General features: G+C 37.6%; 1 protein-coding gene across 9 annotated transcripts in view; it reads left to right on the forward strand.

The window, feature by feature from the left end:
* Positions 1–13,503, forward strand: part of AOPEP (aminopeptidase O (putative)) — a 200,532-nt gene that overhangs the window by 163,805 nt on the left and 23,224 nt on the right. For all 9 annotated transcript variants that reach the window (XR_011805683.1, XM_038170281.2, XM_072030776.1 and 6 more), the window contains one exon: positions 11,818–11,934. Coding sequence is in view for 8 of the 9 variants with exons in the window: in XM_038170281.2 (XP_038026209.1) it covers positions 11,818–11,934 (117 nt within the window). In the remaining variant the exon portion in view is untranslated. The remainder of the gene's footprint in view (positions 1–11,817; positions 11,935–13,503) is intronic.

Consider the following 13,503-nt stretch of genomic DNA (forward strand, 5'->3'; position numbering starts at 1 on the left):
GGGAATCCAGGGGAGCTCTGTGCTTTGCACCTGCTAGATTGTTTTGTGGTGTGCGAAATAGTATGGAAATGGGTGGCAATAAATTGAACCATTTCTCTGCACATTCGTGGAATAAAATAAGTAACTTCAGAGCGGAACTTTTTGGTCCTGTTTTCTGCAACATATGTTTTGCCCTTCGCTTCCCCCGTCATTCGTAAAGCACCAGCAATTTTAAAATACCTTTAAAAATGAATGGGGGAAGTAAACGGTTGATGGAAAATACTGGAGAAAGTATGCAGGCTGTTTGAAAATGGAGAACTTAGAACACTGCATCATTTCAACAAGAAGACTTGTCCACATGCCCGCATCTGGAAATGAAACTGGATTTTATCGATGGAACTTGGATTTTTATATAAATGTTAAATGACTCCAGGTACTCTGGAACATTAACACGTACCCTTAATGGAGGGGGGTTATGAAATTAAGGGTTTTTAAGCAGCTCACCGAATCCCTCTTAAAGGTAAATAACTACTAAAAAAAAAAAAACCACCAACAAACCAACTTGTTATTAAAAAGAGGGATTTAAAGACAGGTTAGAATTTTCACTTGAGAATATTTGTTTGCTTATGTGCATATACCAATATTAAAAATAAGCATAATAAATTATATTTATCTGCATTTTACCTATTTTATAAGGAAATTAATGTATTTTAGGCCTCTAATTTTACCTCAGCTGTGAGGGTGAATTTATAAGGCAATTGGTGCCTTAAATGTCTGTATTTTTTTTAATTTACCTTCATCAGCTTTGTAGTTGCGTAATATGTTCTAAAATACCTTTTTCCTTTTTGAAGTACTTTTCTATTTCTCTCACTTGCATCGCCAAAAAAGCAGCACAGACTTCTATAATCATGAGAAAATACTTTTTGTTTGCTTTTTAAGAGAGCTCTTAAGAAGTTTGTTCTGTTAAATTGAACAGAATTGTTCTCTCATGAAGCTGCAGTTATAAGACAAGAAACAAATCCATTAGATGGATCTAAAAGTAATTATTAATGTTATACCTCTATGTGGAAGTACTGGTCAGTACACATAATAAAATAATTCTTACTCTTTATGCGCCATTCTTGGCATTGCAGAAAGTCACATCTGAGAAACATGAACTGAGTTTAGCACTTTTACCTTTTTTTATCACATTTCACCTGCTAATTACTTCTGAAACCATTATCATTTCAACTATTAGGGTGTTTGTTGCCTTTTTTTTTTTAATAATAAATCCTGCTCCTACACACACTAATGGTGTGCAAATCCTGTGTCAAGCTACTCAGTTTCTTGCACTCCTTCAAGACAGCAATATGTAAATCAGATTGCAGTTTGGAAAAGTTTGTTTCCAGCAAGTTTCAGCTTGGATTTATTTTTATAGTAAGTTTTAATGCTCCTATATAGGATTTTGAAACAGAAAATCTGGCAGCTGGATCCTTGCTAATAACTATAGAATCTTTTTAAATAGCACTGGACATAATAAGGATGTCGTGCAACACTCATCCACTTGTCCTCAGATCTTTTTAAAGGGCTTTTTTTTTTTTCCAATGGTAATTGTCTTTCACAACAGTTTTAAATAAAATCTCATCCATATTTTTCAAATCAGGAATAAAAAGTAATGGGATATGCTTGTTCTGTTCCATACCACACTCATTGCCGTAGGATCTGAGTAGCTTCCACAAGTGCATTAAGCAATGAACTAACATCTGTCATGTGGTGTTTATTGTCTCATCCTCTCCCCCTGGAGAGAGCTGTGTGCAGTGGAGTGTTTTTGCTTCAGAAAACGTTTCTTGCAAAGGAGAAAGGGTTACTTTTTTTTTCTTTTTTAAGTGTATGCTGCTATGTACTAGAGCAGGCAAAACTGAAAAGCTTGTTATGCGGCTGGAGTGGGAAGTGCCGGTGGTTGTGAGCAGCACGTAGTTTAGATCACCCTATTTAAAAGCTCAGTCTCTCCCCTTCATCCTGCAACTCTCCCCTTGCGTGAAGAGTTGCAGGACGGATGCTCCTGCATGTGATTCTTGGTTGGCAGTCACAGGTGGCCTCCTTGGGATCACGGGCACAGGCTGAAGTGGCTGGGTGAGAGCAGTTCTGGGGGAAAACACTGCAGAAACAGGACAGCGGTATGATGGACACACGATAACCTGTGCTGCTGCAGAGATGTCCGTGCCCAGTCATTGCTGAAGTGCCAAAGGCTTATTTTTGAATTTTTGAGATACTGAGGTAACTGGGATGAGGAGATGAGGAGCAGTAGTGGTTATGGAACTCAATCAGTTCCAACTATGGTGAACAAGTTCTCCCAGACAACTGGAGATTTTAAGTCATGGTCATTGTGAGAGCTTGGTTTAAAAAAAAAAAAAAAAAAAAAAAGGATTCAAGAGGACTGTGGTAGTGGATCAGTATCTTTCTATCTTTGGTCAAAGGAGACTATATAATGACTTCAGACTCTGCATGTGTCTCTAATAAAACCCCAACATCAGCTGCATGGACCTGGGTTTAGATCTCACCTGTTTCAGCTACATTGATTTTAAGGTCGTCTGTGATTAGACCTTGTTTGGAGGTATGTATGCGTTTCTGAAAATTGAATCCACTTAATCTGGTTGGTTAGCAAATAAAAATAATTGAATAAAAACACTAAGAATCAAAGAGACATGATGTGTTGGACAGACTATTGTAAAGATGTGTAGGCTTTCTTGGATGCAGAAGGCATCAGAGCCAGATTTCAGGTCAGAAGAAAATCCTGCTAGCTGATGTCTGGAAATGCAATTGATCTACAAATGTTGAAATATGCAACTGACATAATTATTCATGAAACCACTCATCACCTGTTATTCTGAAATAAAAAAGGATGGAAAAGTGTTTGTTCTTGCGAATTCTAGGAGTAAAGGGTCATGTGATGAAAGTGCAGTTTCCCATCTGTGCTTCGTACGTTCCTCCAGGAAGACTCATGACATTATTAGTGCTTTAGCGGTGAACCTCTTACAGTGACAGCCCTACATGGTGAAGCAGTCACATATGCTACAGCCATGAGATACGGCTTTCTTCATCAGCAGCCCTACCAATGAAGGGTTAGAGAAGGAAGAAAGTGTATTCAGTTTTCTCTCTTCTTCAGGTTCTTTCTCAAAATGGTGCTTATAGTTTATGGCAAATACAGTACCTTTGTCCTTGGTTCATCAGGAAAGAACGTGTTCTGGTTAACAAGTCCTGGTCCCCACATGACCTGGCCAGACAGAGAGAGGGTCTGGGAACTCCAAGTGAATGCCTGCGATCCCTGGAGAGCACAATCCTAGATGAGTTCTGGGCATTGACCGGATCGTGTGTACTAGGCATAGGTAGAAAAAAATTCCAGAAATTTCCATGTATGTGCCAATTTCTCAAGGGAAAAAAATAAAATAAAATACTACTTTAAGCTAACCTCGGCTTAGTTCTGTTGCAAGAATATTGTATTGAAAAATTAGCTTAACTGGCCCAAGGTACTTCCTAGTGATAGACTTTGGCACTCCCAGTGCTAAGTGCTGAGGTTACTCAGTAATTTGCACAAAGCTTAGAAAAATTACTTAATTTTTCTATTAGCAGTCTTTATTTTTTTTTCTTTTTTTGTCTCTTTGTCCCTTTTTTTATGTAATACATACTGAGGGTTTGTATGTAGAGTCAAAAAAACAAAAACAAACAAAAAAAAAAACACCAACAACAAAGGAACTCTGCAGGTGCTTTCCGTGATGGTTGCAGCAAGCATACCGTGATAATTTTACTCCAACTTGTCATTCTGCAGACTGTCTGGCTTTGGTTTTTGGTGTCTCTTGCAGCCTGTGTAGATGCCTTTTTTTCCCAAGTGTCTCACAGGGCATTCACTGGCCTGTATGTTCTCAGAGGATCTAAGTGATGGTCGTTCAAGGTGAGATGGTTTATACTGCCTTTAAACTCAACATCAGCCGCATAGTTAGGAGTGGCTGAGACCTGGAGTGTTTTCAGGTATTCATAAGGAGGCAAGTGCTTCCACATCAGCATCTACTACAATTCATGTAAGACATCTTTCCACCAATTGCTAACTAAGACTCGCCAGTCCTCTGTATGAATCTTTTTAATTGTAGTAGTCTGAGTGTCTGGCAAATAAAATCAGAGTTCTCTTCGTCTTTGTTTTCCGCAGTTAGGTGGAGTCTTTGCTGAACCTGAACTGCCTCTGTTGGGTTTGCTGTTTGATGAGAGGGTGGTCTTGGTGCCAGCTGCTTTCACGTGCTCTGAGAGTGGGTAACCACAGGGCTGATGCTCTGATTACCTTGTCAGGCGCTGGGCGCTGCCTCTTCTGAGGTCTAGAGGTAGCTGAAGATTATACTGCTGCCAGCTTCAACACCAGTTTGTGTCAGAGCTACGCTGTCTGCTCACAGTTTCTGTAAGTTGTGGTCCCATGGAGTATATGATTTCAGAGCTGGAATCTGACTTCCTGCATCTACTTCTCCTTTGCCGTGTCCAGTTCATCAGAAGCTAGGAGCAGCATGTGCTGAAAGCAAGGTAGTGAGTGGCAGAGATGATGATGATCTGCATAGAATAGACAATGTGTAGCCTGTTATGCTTAAAAGGGAATTATTATGCTCAAGGGTAAAGTTATGGTGAAACATTGCTTTGAGAAAACTAGAGCTGAGGAAAAGCACTGTGCAACCTGACTGAACCTGCAGTGGAAGCCACCTGGTTTTCATTTTGCTGGCTCAGCACTATGTTAGATCATAAAGGTTTAATCATTTTTGACGTTTCAGTGCATTTATATTAGATTGCAGATGTTGAATTTCTTCATAAGTGGATCTTCTCTCCATTAAGTAAATTATGGGAAAATATTTGTACTTTAGCTTAAGAAAAAAAAAGTTTATTGACTGGTAGCAATGGCTGGCCTTTTAAAACCACTGCTGGTAACGTGTAGCCAGGTTATCAGGCACAAAACATGAGACAGTTTAAAATATTAATTTAAGCTGATGATTCATCTATTGAGAGTCAGCTTAAACTATTGATAAAATTAAATCCTTTTATTCCTGTCTCAGAATATTGTAACACATAAACCCACAGTTTCCCTGCCTGCTTTGGCTTTAATGCTTTCCTACAAATATTTTTCATTTGTTTAGAAAATCAAATGTTAAATTTCATGCATAAGTACCAAATGGGTGGGTGGGAATAGCACGGCAAGATCTGCACAATAGGTTGTACATGTCAAAATCTCATGTAAAGTGTCACAGGACAAAAAGAGTGATGAGTATGACAAAATGCAAGCATGTAAGAGGTCCCAAGAGCCTTTTCAGATTGGGTATCCATAACATTTAGGGAAGTACAGCACTGGTTATGCAAACATTACTTGATAAGTGAATGCTAATTTAGGACAGATTTTTGAGAAGGGTGTTTCAAAGAAGCAGCCACATTTGTAAAGTGTTTTTCTATCAACTCCTCTTTCAAAAATGCTGAATGAATTGCTTAGAATAAGCTTCCCAAGTTCTATTGCTTTGTGAACACATTAGTGTTACATATGTCAGTTCAAGTTGTAATTAAAATCAAGCATGCACAAAAATTTCGTATTGAATCCTCCAAAAGCCTGCCCGAAATTGTAGCAACGTCATCTGGGATAACATTTATTACTTGCATATTGACAGTTTCATTGTGATTACTACTATTTTTGTCCTTGTATTCAAAAGGGAACATTAGAAGTCAGTGAACATCAAGTCATTTGACTTATGTGCACATGGAAGGTTGTGTTGTTCTTTGGGATTTCTGTCCTTCATCCAGCAGTGCTTTCATAAAGTGTGGCCAGAAAATCAAAGCTGTATATTTGAGTAGATACTGGCCTTAAAATGATTTGTGACAGGGATGATCTTCCTCCAAAACCAAGAAATCATTAATGTTGATGTTACGAAGAGGAAAATAGCTGGGAAACTAAATGTAAGTGCGGGTTTTTATTAAATTACTCTTGGTTTCGTTTTTATGTCCAACTAGCATGAAGCAAGAGATACCAGACCTCCTAAATTTCCCAGAATCAGTGTTTTTGAAGCAAACTTAATAGGAATTTCTATTCCTTGAATTAAAAAACAAAACCGCTAAAATTCATGTTTAGTCTTTTTGTTTTTAAAATAGATGTTGAAAAATGATTTGCCAAGCATAGTAAGATTACTCTGAGCAGAGACTGAAAAGATTTGCACACAGTGGGAACACGTTTCAGAGAACTGTAGTTCTGAAGTAGAAGATAATGTGTTACAGGCAGATATTTGTTTTGTTTTTAAATTTAGTGAGGTCTAGTTATCTTTGTAAACGTTCGAAGGGGAGCTGATTTTTAAGCAAGAGGGAAGTCATAAACAGGCTGACCTAAATAAAGTTAAGCAGAACAGTCTGCTTCACTATGCTCTTCAAGATTTTTGTCAGCCTTTGGAATACATGGGTTCTATTTTGCGATCCAGTTCAAAGCATTTTTTTTGTCAGCTGCAGATTACTTTTTTTTTTCCCTGTGTATTAATCAAACTGTAGACAAGTTCTTTCAGACTTAGAATCTCTTAAGCACAGTGTATCGCACTTTGCTAGTTAACAGCTGTTAGTGTGGACGTTTTTAATGAATTCATATGTTACGTGATATGAGTACATTTTAGCCCCTGGGGGGGCGGGCAGGGGGAGCCTTGCTTTCATTTAGAAGAAGTCGTCATGCAGATGAAAACAGCATCTTAAGGATATCGTTTGAGGTAAATAATGACAACGTCTGTCTAAAAATGTTGAGTAAATAATGTTTTCTTGAATTTTCAAGCTGACAGTCTTCTAAATGTTTCAAGGAAGGGGGAGGGGGGTTCTTTTATAAAGGTTTTTTGTTTAATTGCAGCCTGGAGAAAACAGCCCTCAAGGCAAATTGTCTATGTGGAGAGTTTATAAAGCGAGATTCGTTCAGGGACTCGTTTGATCCGTTCAGAACATGGGCACAGAGATGGCCTGGCCCTATAAATCCTGTCTGCTGTACTAGTAGCAGTGCTTTCTTATCTGCAATTAATGAGGAAATTCTGTCTGAAGGGAGCCATTCACTATTGAACACTGGGGTGGGGTTTCGCCCTCCCTTTCTTAAGAGAGGGGTGGCAAGGAATTTGGTTTGACCTTGGAAAATCTTGTAAAAATGTAAATGAAAATATATATAATGTTTTAGGGGACTACCTTCTCCCAGAGAAACGCTGCAGAAATCTATTGTGTCATAGAAACTTGAAACTTTTTCTGTATGATTTTCAAAGGTCAAATAGCATTAGTTCTGTGTTGGGCCTCGTTTGCATTGTATTTCAGCCAGCATTTTCCAGTATACAGTAGTGACATTTTTCCTTTTTTTTTTCTTTTTTTTTTTTTTTTTTTAAACTTTCCCCCCTGTTTTTGCTCAGTATAAACAGTTCCTTGCTGTGGTTACACAGACAAATATAGCAGAGAACCCTTTTCTGGGAGAAGAGTCTCCCCATGCATTTCTTAACCATTTTTGGGAAGAATTGATCTATCTGTGCATGTGAGAGAGGGAGGCAGTAGCTGTAAATTGAAGTGACATCATATATATTACTCCCATTGATCCGCTTTTAGACTAGAGCCAGGATAAAAGGAAATGGCATCAGGGAGGAAGTATGCTCATTTAGGCACAGATCCCAGTGTGATAATGGAGTAATAATAGAAATCACGCCACTGTCAATTGGTTGCTGCATTAGTCCCAGGCACATTTCCCCTCCGAGGAGGCTTTCAATGACTTCATTCAAGTGCAGGCTGGAGCAAATGGGATATTCAGCATACCAGCTGTACTACTTTAGTGATTTGTGTCCTGGCTAAAGGGTGCCGTGCGAGCACTGGTGCTGCGGATGCTCAAGTAGATGTATCTGTGTCACATTTCATGGCTGTGAAAGGTCAGTAGTCAAATGTTTCGGTGGCATTTTTCTAGTATAAAGGGTGAATCTGGCGTTTATTGCATTTGTTAACGTAGGATTGATAAATATGCTCCTTCATGTGGGTGGTCTTCTGGGATGTGAGGATGACGACCTCTGTGGCTGCAGTGCCAGGTCTTTGAAGAGATGAGATTTGTTTTCTTTGTGCTTTTTACAGGTTAGGGGTAGGATTCAGAAAACTCTGTTCTGTTCCAAGGTTATTTGTGGAAACTTTCAAAACTGTCTTGAGTTTTTATTTTAAGAAAGTGTAATGGTTTAAGTGTCTTGTGTACCGGTATGAATAAAATACGAAGTAATGCTTTTTCTTAGTTCCTGGATATTTAGTATATGTTGAATCTCAGCCCCAGAAAGTTGCTTCGATAATAGCCTCAGTTATATTTTCAATTTGATGACATTTACATTAACTGTTTCATCTTGCCTTTTTCAAATACTAGTTTTGATACTCCATGTGATTTCCAGTTTGAGTTAGAGGTAAGAGCCTAATTACTTAAACTTTAAAACCACCACATCAGGTAATGCAAGGGAAGCAGGGGACAGACGGCAATTTAATGGAAAGACAAAGTAAACTTCTTCAAAAGGCTGAGTAGTTGCGGGAGAGGTTTAAGGGCAAGGTAAAGTATGCAGTGTTGGGATACAGCTTTATAGTGGGGATGATGTTTAATTATATGGAACATGACAGAAAACTTCTGGTGTGCTTGATCACAACACACTAATTTATTCCCTCTTTGTAGCGTCAGTACTCTCATCTGGGGGGAGGGGAAACCCTGGGAAAGTAATATGATTTCCATGCGGCAGGCGTAGTTTGGGACTAGACCCATCTACTTTACAATATAAACAGATGGTATTACAGCAATCGTAGCCGTCATAAATACTATCCCTTAATATTTGCCACATTTCCTGGTAGAAGTGATCTACTTTAAGAATCACATCACATTTGAGCATTTCAATTGAGTATATTACCGTGTGGTTGAGAGAGAAATTTTAATTATTTTTTTTAACAGGAAGATTGAAATGTTGTGTTTGGGGTGTTATGGTTGTTTTCAGAATGTTTTCATCAAGGAGAGGAATACTGACACAGTCTTTATCCTGCTGTATTTTGCTGTATCTGTGCTGTGTGATTTTTATGCACGTTAGGTATCCAAGGTGTGATTGCAGAATATGAGTTGTCATAAATGAAAACAGCTTCACAATACCTAAAGCAAATGGGCTTTTAGTTTCCTCCAGCATTTATGTTTTGGTAGCACTTAACAGCTAAGGCCTCTTTGTATTAAAAATAAGACAAACAAATGGAAAATGGACAGCATACACCCCAAACAATTTTCATAGTGCGAAAGATGAGAAGTAACAGGTGGATGGGACAACTAAGGACGGTGGCAAGGAAGATGAAAAACAATGTTTTTTTGTTTGTTTGTTTTTAAGGAAAAGTTTAAGTGTAATTTTATGAAGGTATTTATAATCTTTGGAAATTTGCTTTGGATATATGATTATTCATATCGCTGTATTTGGGAAAAAGACGCCTTCTAAAACCCAAGAGGGATTTTGTTGCAGTCCGCACCCTGAAATTTCAACTGAGCTTTCTGTATCTTTCCTTTGGATAGATTTTTTCTTAGGCAGTCTTTCTTACTTAAAGAACAGGGGAAAACTGAAACAAATTTTTTGTTGTTGTTGTTTTGTTTTTTGTTTTTTTGGAAGTAACTGGGGAACAGAATGTAATAGCTGCACCCACTAGTGTCACTTCAGTTCCAGGTCTGACAGTGTTTCTTCTTCAAGTGCTCCCACCCTCTCTGCCCGTGTTTGCTAGATCTTAACTTGGACTTTAATTAAACAGTGAGCAGGAAACTAGTGTATAAAGTCTCATTTTGGGCATCTGAGACGTGGGAAAATAACTGAAACCATGATCTCAGATTTTTTGCTCTGCAGTCTCACATAGATGAGTAAGAGTTTAACCTGTAATTCTGAGAAATTTTCACCCATAATGCAGCCCTAGACAAAGGTAAATTAAGGACATGTCTGTTGTTTTGCTGCTTTGCTTTTGTTGGCTTCATTTAGATTCTGTTATCTGAAACAATAGCTTTCTGTGGCTGAATCTGTATAGCAATTATACTGAAGATATACTATAATACAATAACCCAGTTGTTCTGTACCTCCCTTAGCACATACTTTGATATATATATTTAGAAACGGTAAAATAGCTGCTTGAATACATATATATGTGAGTGTATATATATTTATACACGTACATGTGTATATATTTATAAACATGTATATGTATATATATATATATTTATTCAAGCAGCTGTTCTACAGTTTCTAAAAATTAAGCATTGCTCTGCTTCATAGTTAGTAGAGAAAGCTTTCTGACTAGGAGATTACCTTTCTGTATGTGGTGCTCTGCAGTATTTCAAATTTTATTAGTGTTCAAAATGAATTCGGTTTCCAAGCAGAGCCACTTCCCAGAAGCCTTCACGGTTTTATTTTTTAAAGTGTCTCCCCACCCTCTAGGCAGCTGCTCTTGGACTGTGCAATAAACATTCAACTTAGCGTTTTAGTGGTTGTCCTAAAATTGAAATAATTCAATATTTGTGAATGTCTGACTGTTTTTAACAAGTCCATTTTGTTGGCAGGCTTGGGTATCACTTAGAAAGTGTTCCAGTAAGAGCCAATAAGATGCACGTTTTTTTTTTCAGTTCCTAAGAATACAGCTTTAACAATAAAATGCATGGAAGGGAATGCAAGGAAAACAAATCATTGAAATCCTAGAGATCTCTTCTCTTCCTTATTTTGATTTAGATATTAACATTAAATTATGTCAGACTGAAAGGGAAGAAAATGTCATATTGCTTAATTGTTAACTGTTGTATTTTGGTGGGAGTAGAACATCTGCACATGGGATAAAAATTGTAAGCAGAATTAAAATAACAGGGTATCTTTTTCATTAATCTGGAGGATTTTAGAAGTAAGCAGTGTTAGTTTCTTTTTCTTTGCAAAAGCTTAAATTCTTTTTCCCTTCCCAGTTCTGATTTTGGTGCCATATGATGATGAATAGTGGACAAAGCTTTGGGGCATGTAACAAACTTCTGACTGAACTCTGAATTTTCAATATATGTTTCCTGGTAGCTAGTCTAATTTCTCTCTGAGCTCTGTTTGAATTATTTATTTGTTCATCCAATAAGCCTTTTAAACAGAGCACTTAGGCACTCGCTATATCAGACTTCATGTGCTTTTTCTTTTTTAGGCTATATTAGGTTCAACTTGAAAATGAGTCAGGCAACTAACTGCTAAATATATATGTGTGTATATATGTATTTATATATTTGTATATATTTATATACTTAGAGAAATGCCATCTAGAATATGAGTCAAAATATGTTATAACATTGTTTTATGGGTCAGTTATTTGTGTTGTCTTTGTTCACTGAAACATATTGAGAAATTCCACATGTGACGGCTAATATTGCCCCTCTTAACAATTAATTACATATGCATATATTTGGTTGATTCCTGAAATGATGCACTATAAAATATTCTTATTTTATTCCTTCCAAGCCCAAAGAAAGTGTAATTACTTAGCATACATATTCCATAAAAATCTTAATTTAAAAGCTGTGATTATGTTTCAATAAGATAAACATGGTTTAGATCTGATCTAACTATATAGTAATGAAAGCCATGGAAAATGTCTTAACTGGGCCCCAGAACAAAGTCTTTCAGAAAATGGACATGTAAAACCTGAGGTTTCTCAGAAATCAGCTGTGACTTCTTGCCGTATTTCACACACATGCTGGAAGTACATAGGTTATAGCAATCTTGTCCTCTTTGGTTTGTTTCCGTTTAATTGCTTAGTAAGTAGAGCTCTATTCACACATGGCATTTAATTTTCTTGTAGCTTCTCCCTGACCAGCTGGTCTTGCTTCTGGAGTATCTCTTGGAGGAGAAGACATTATGTCCCAGAACACTACAGGGCTTAGAGAAAACGTACCAGCTCCGGGACCAAGATGCTGAGGTAAGGCACTAAAAAAATCTTGCCTAAAATAAGCCATTGCATTGTTGACTGGAAATAATAGCTGCCCACTTGAATCCAGGCTCAACCAAGTTGTTTTTTCCTTGTCTAAATCTAAAATTGAACACACTTAATTCCTGTTGCAGCTCAAGATGTTGTCTGTAGGTTCATGCCTGCTGTGCCCTGCCAATAAGCACACAGAGTGAGAATCCACACAAAAGCCTTTCTAAGGCCACAAAGATGCCTTAATTGTCCAGCATTAGTGTGCATGTGTCGTGTAGGTGCAGGTGTGTTTGGATGCCATAGCAGGAGGAGAAAATACAGCATAGATGTCATACACTGTCATATGCATACCCAAGGCAGCACATTCAGTGAAGTGTTGAAGTTCTCACTGAGTGACTGTGCATTACAGCTCAAGTTTGTTTTAGTTCTGTGTGTTGTCTCCAAATGCAATCATATCTGCTCCAGTCTGAAGTTGAACTTCATTGTGGTTCACCCAGTTTGTTTCTCTCTGAGAGCTCCCAATTCTCAATGACAGTTTGGAAAAGTCTGCTTTCCAGAGAGACTACAGCATGTTCTGATTTGGGCCATGAAGTGTAAGGGGAAATCAGTTCTCTACAGATGTACATAGTGTGTTAACAGTCACTGGGATTTTATAGAACACTGTACAAGTACCTTACCCAGCACAGCCACACATGAGGCTAGTATCCCTGCTCCAGAAAGCTTAACATCTTAGGGGGGGCAAACCAATATATCCTTATTACCACATACAAAGCTGGTCATTTTGTAGAGTCACATAGGTGTCTCTGGCTGGGAGTGTTGTGACAATTGAAGCAGCAAAACTAGTTGCTTAAAAGCATTCTTGCAATGAATGTGTTTGCTTCAAGTACTCAGGAGGGAATATAAAAACATAAAACCAATCATGAAAATAAAAGATGTGTAGGTTTTATACATTAAAAAAAAAAAAAAGCTAGCTATTAAGGAGCATATAACCAAACTAATGTACAATGAGGAAGCATGGTAAACTTAACATGACATTCAACTCCTGTTTAATTAAAAGCTACTGTGAAGTATGTGGAAAGTCAGTGTGCGTGACCTACCCTGTTGTAATTGGAATTTTATGGGAATAATTAAAATTGAAGAAAAGGGCAAAGTCTCTCTTGTTACTCTTATGCTAAAATTGCTGAATTGCTGAGCAGATACTTACAAACACCTAGAATTCCAAATACTAATAGAAAGTTTGATTGAACAGAGGTCTAGCTTTTTCTTAGTGTAAAAAAAAAAAAAAAAAAGGCAGTCACTGTTTACTGCACCTTTTTACTTTTTCTATTGATAGGAATTTCCAAATGCTAGACTTGTTTTTAATTAGTACTTGAACCAACATTTCTATTTATAGGTATTAGAATATATTTTAATCACATATGAATACCAGGGAAATGTCAGGGGTTCTATAATGGGAAGAGAAATAAATAGAGAAGTACATCAAAGTAATAGCTGTGGTGTTGCTGCTTCATGCCAACGAATTGTGAACACAAGGCCACAAGTTTGGGTTTCTTAGGTTTTTCCTTTCCA

The sequence above is a fragment of the Anas platyrhynchos genome, chromosome Z (genome assembly GCF_047663525.1).
Source record: "Anas platyrhynchos isolate ZD024472 breed Pekin duck chromosome Z, IASCAAS_PekinDuck_T2T, whole genome shotgun sequence".
NCBI classification, from domain to species: domain Eukaryota; kingdom Metazoa; phylum Chordata; class Aves; order Anseriformes; family Anatidae; genus Anas; species Anas platyrhynchos.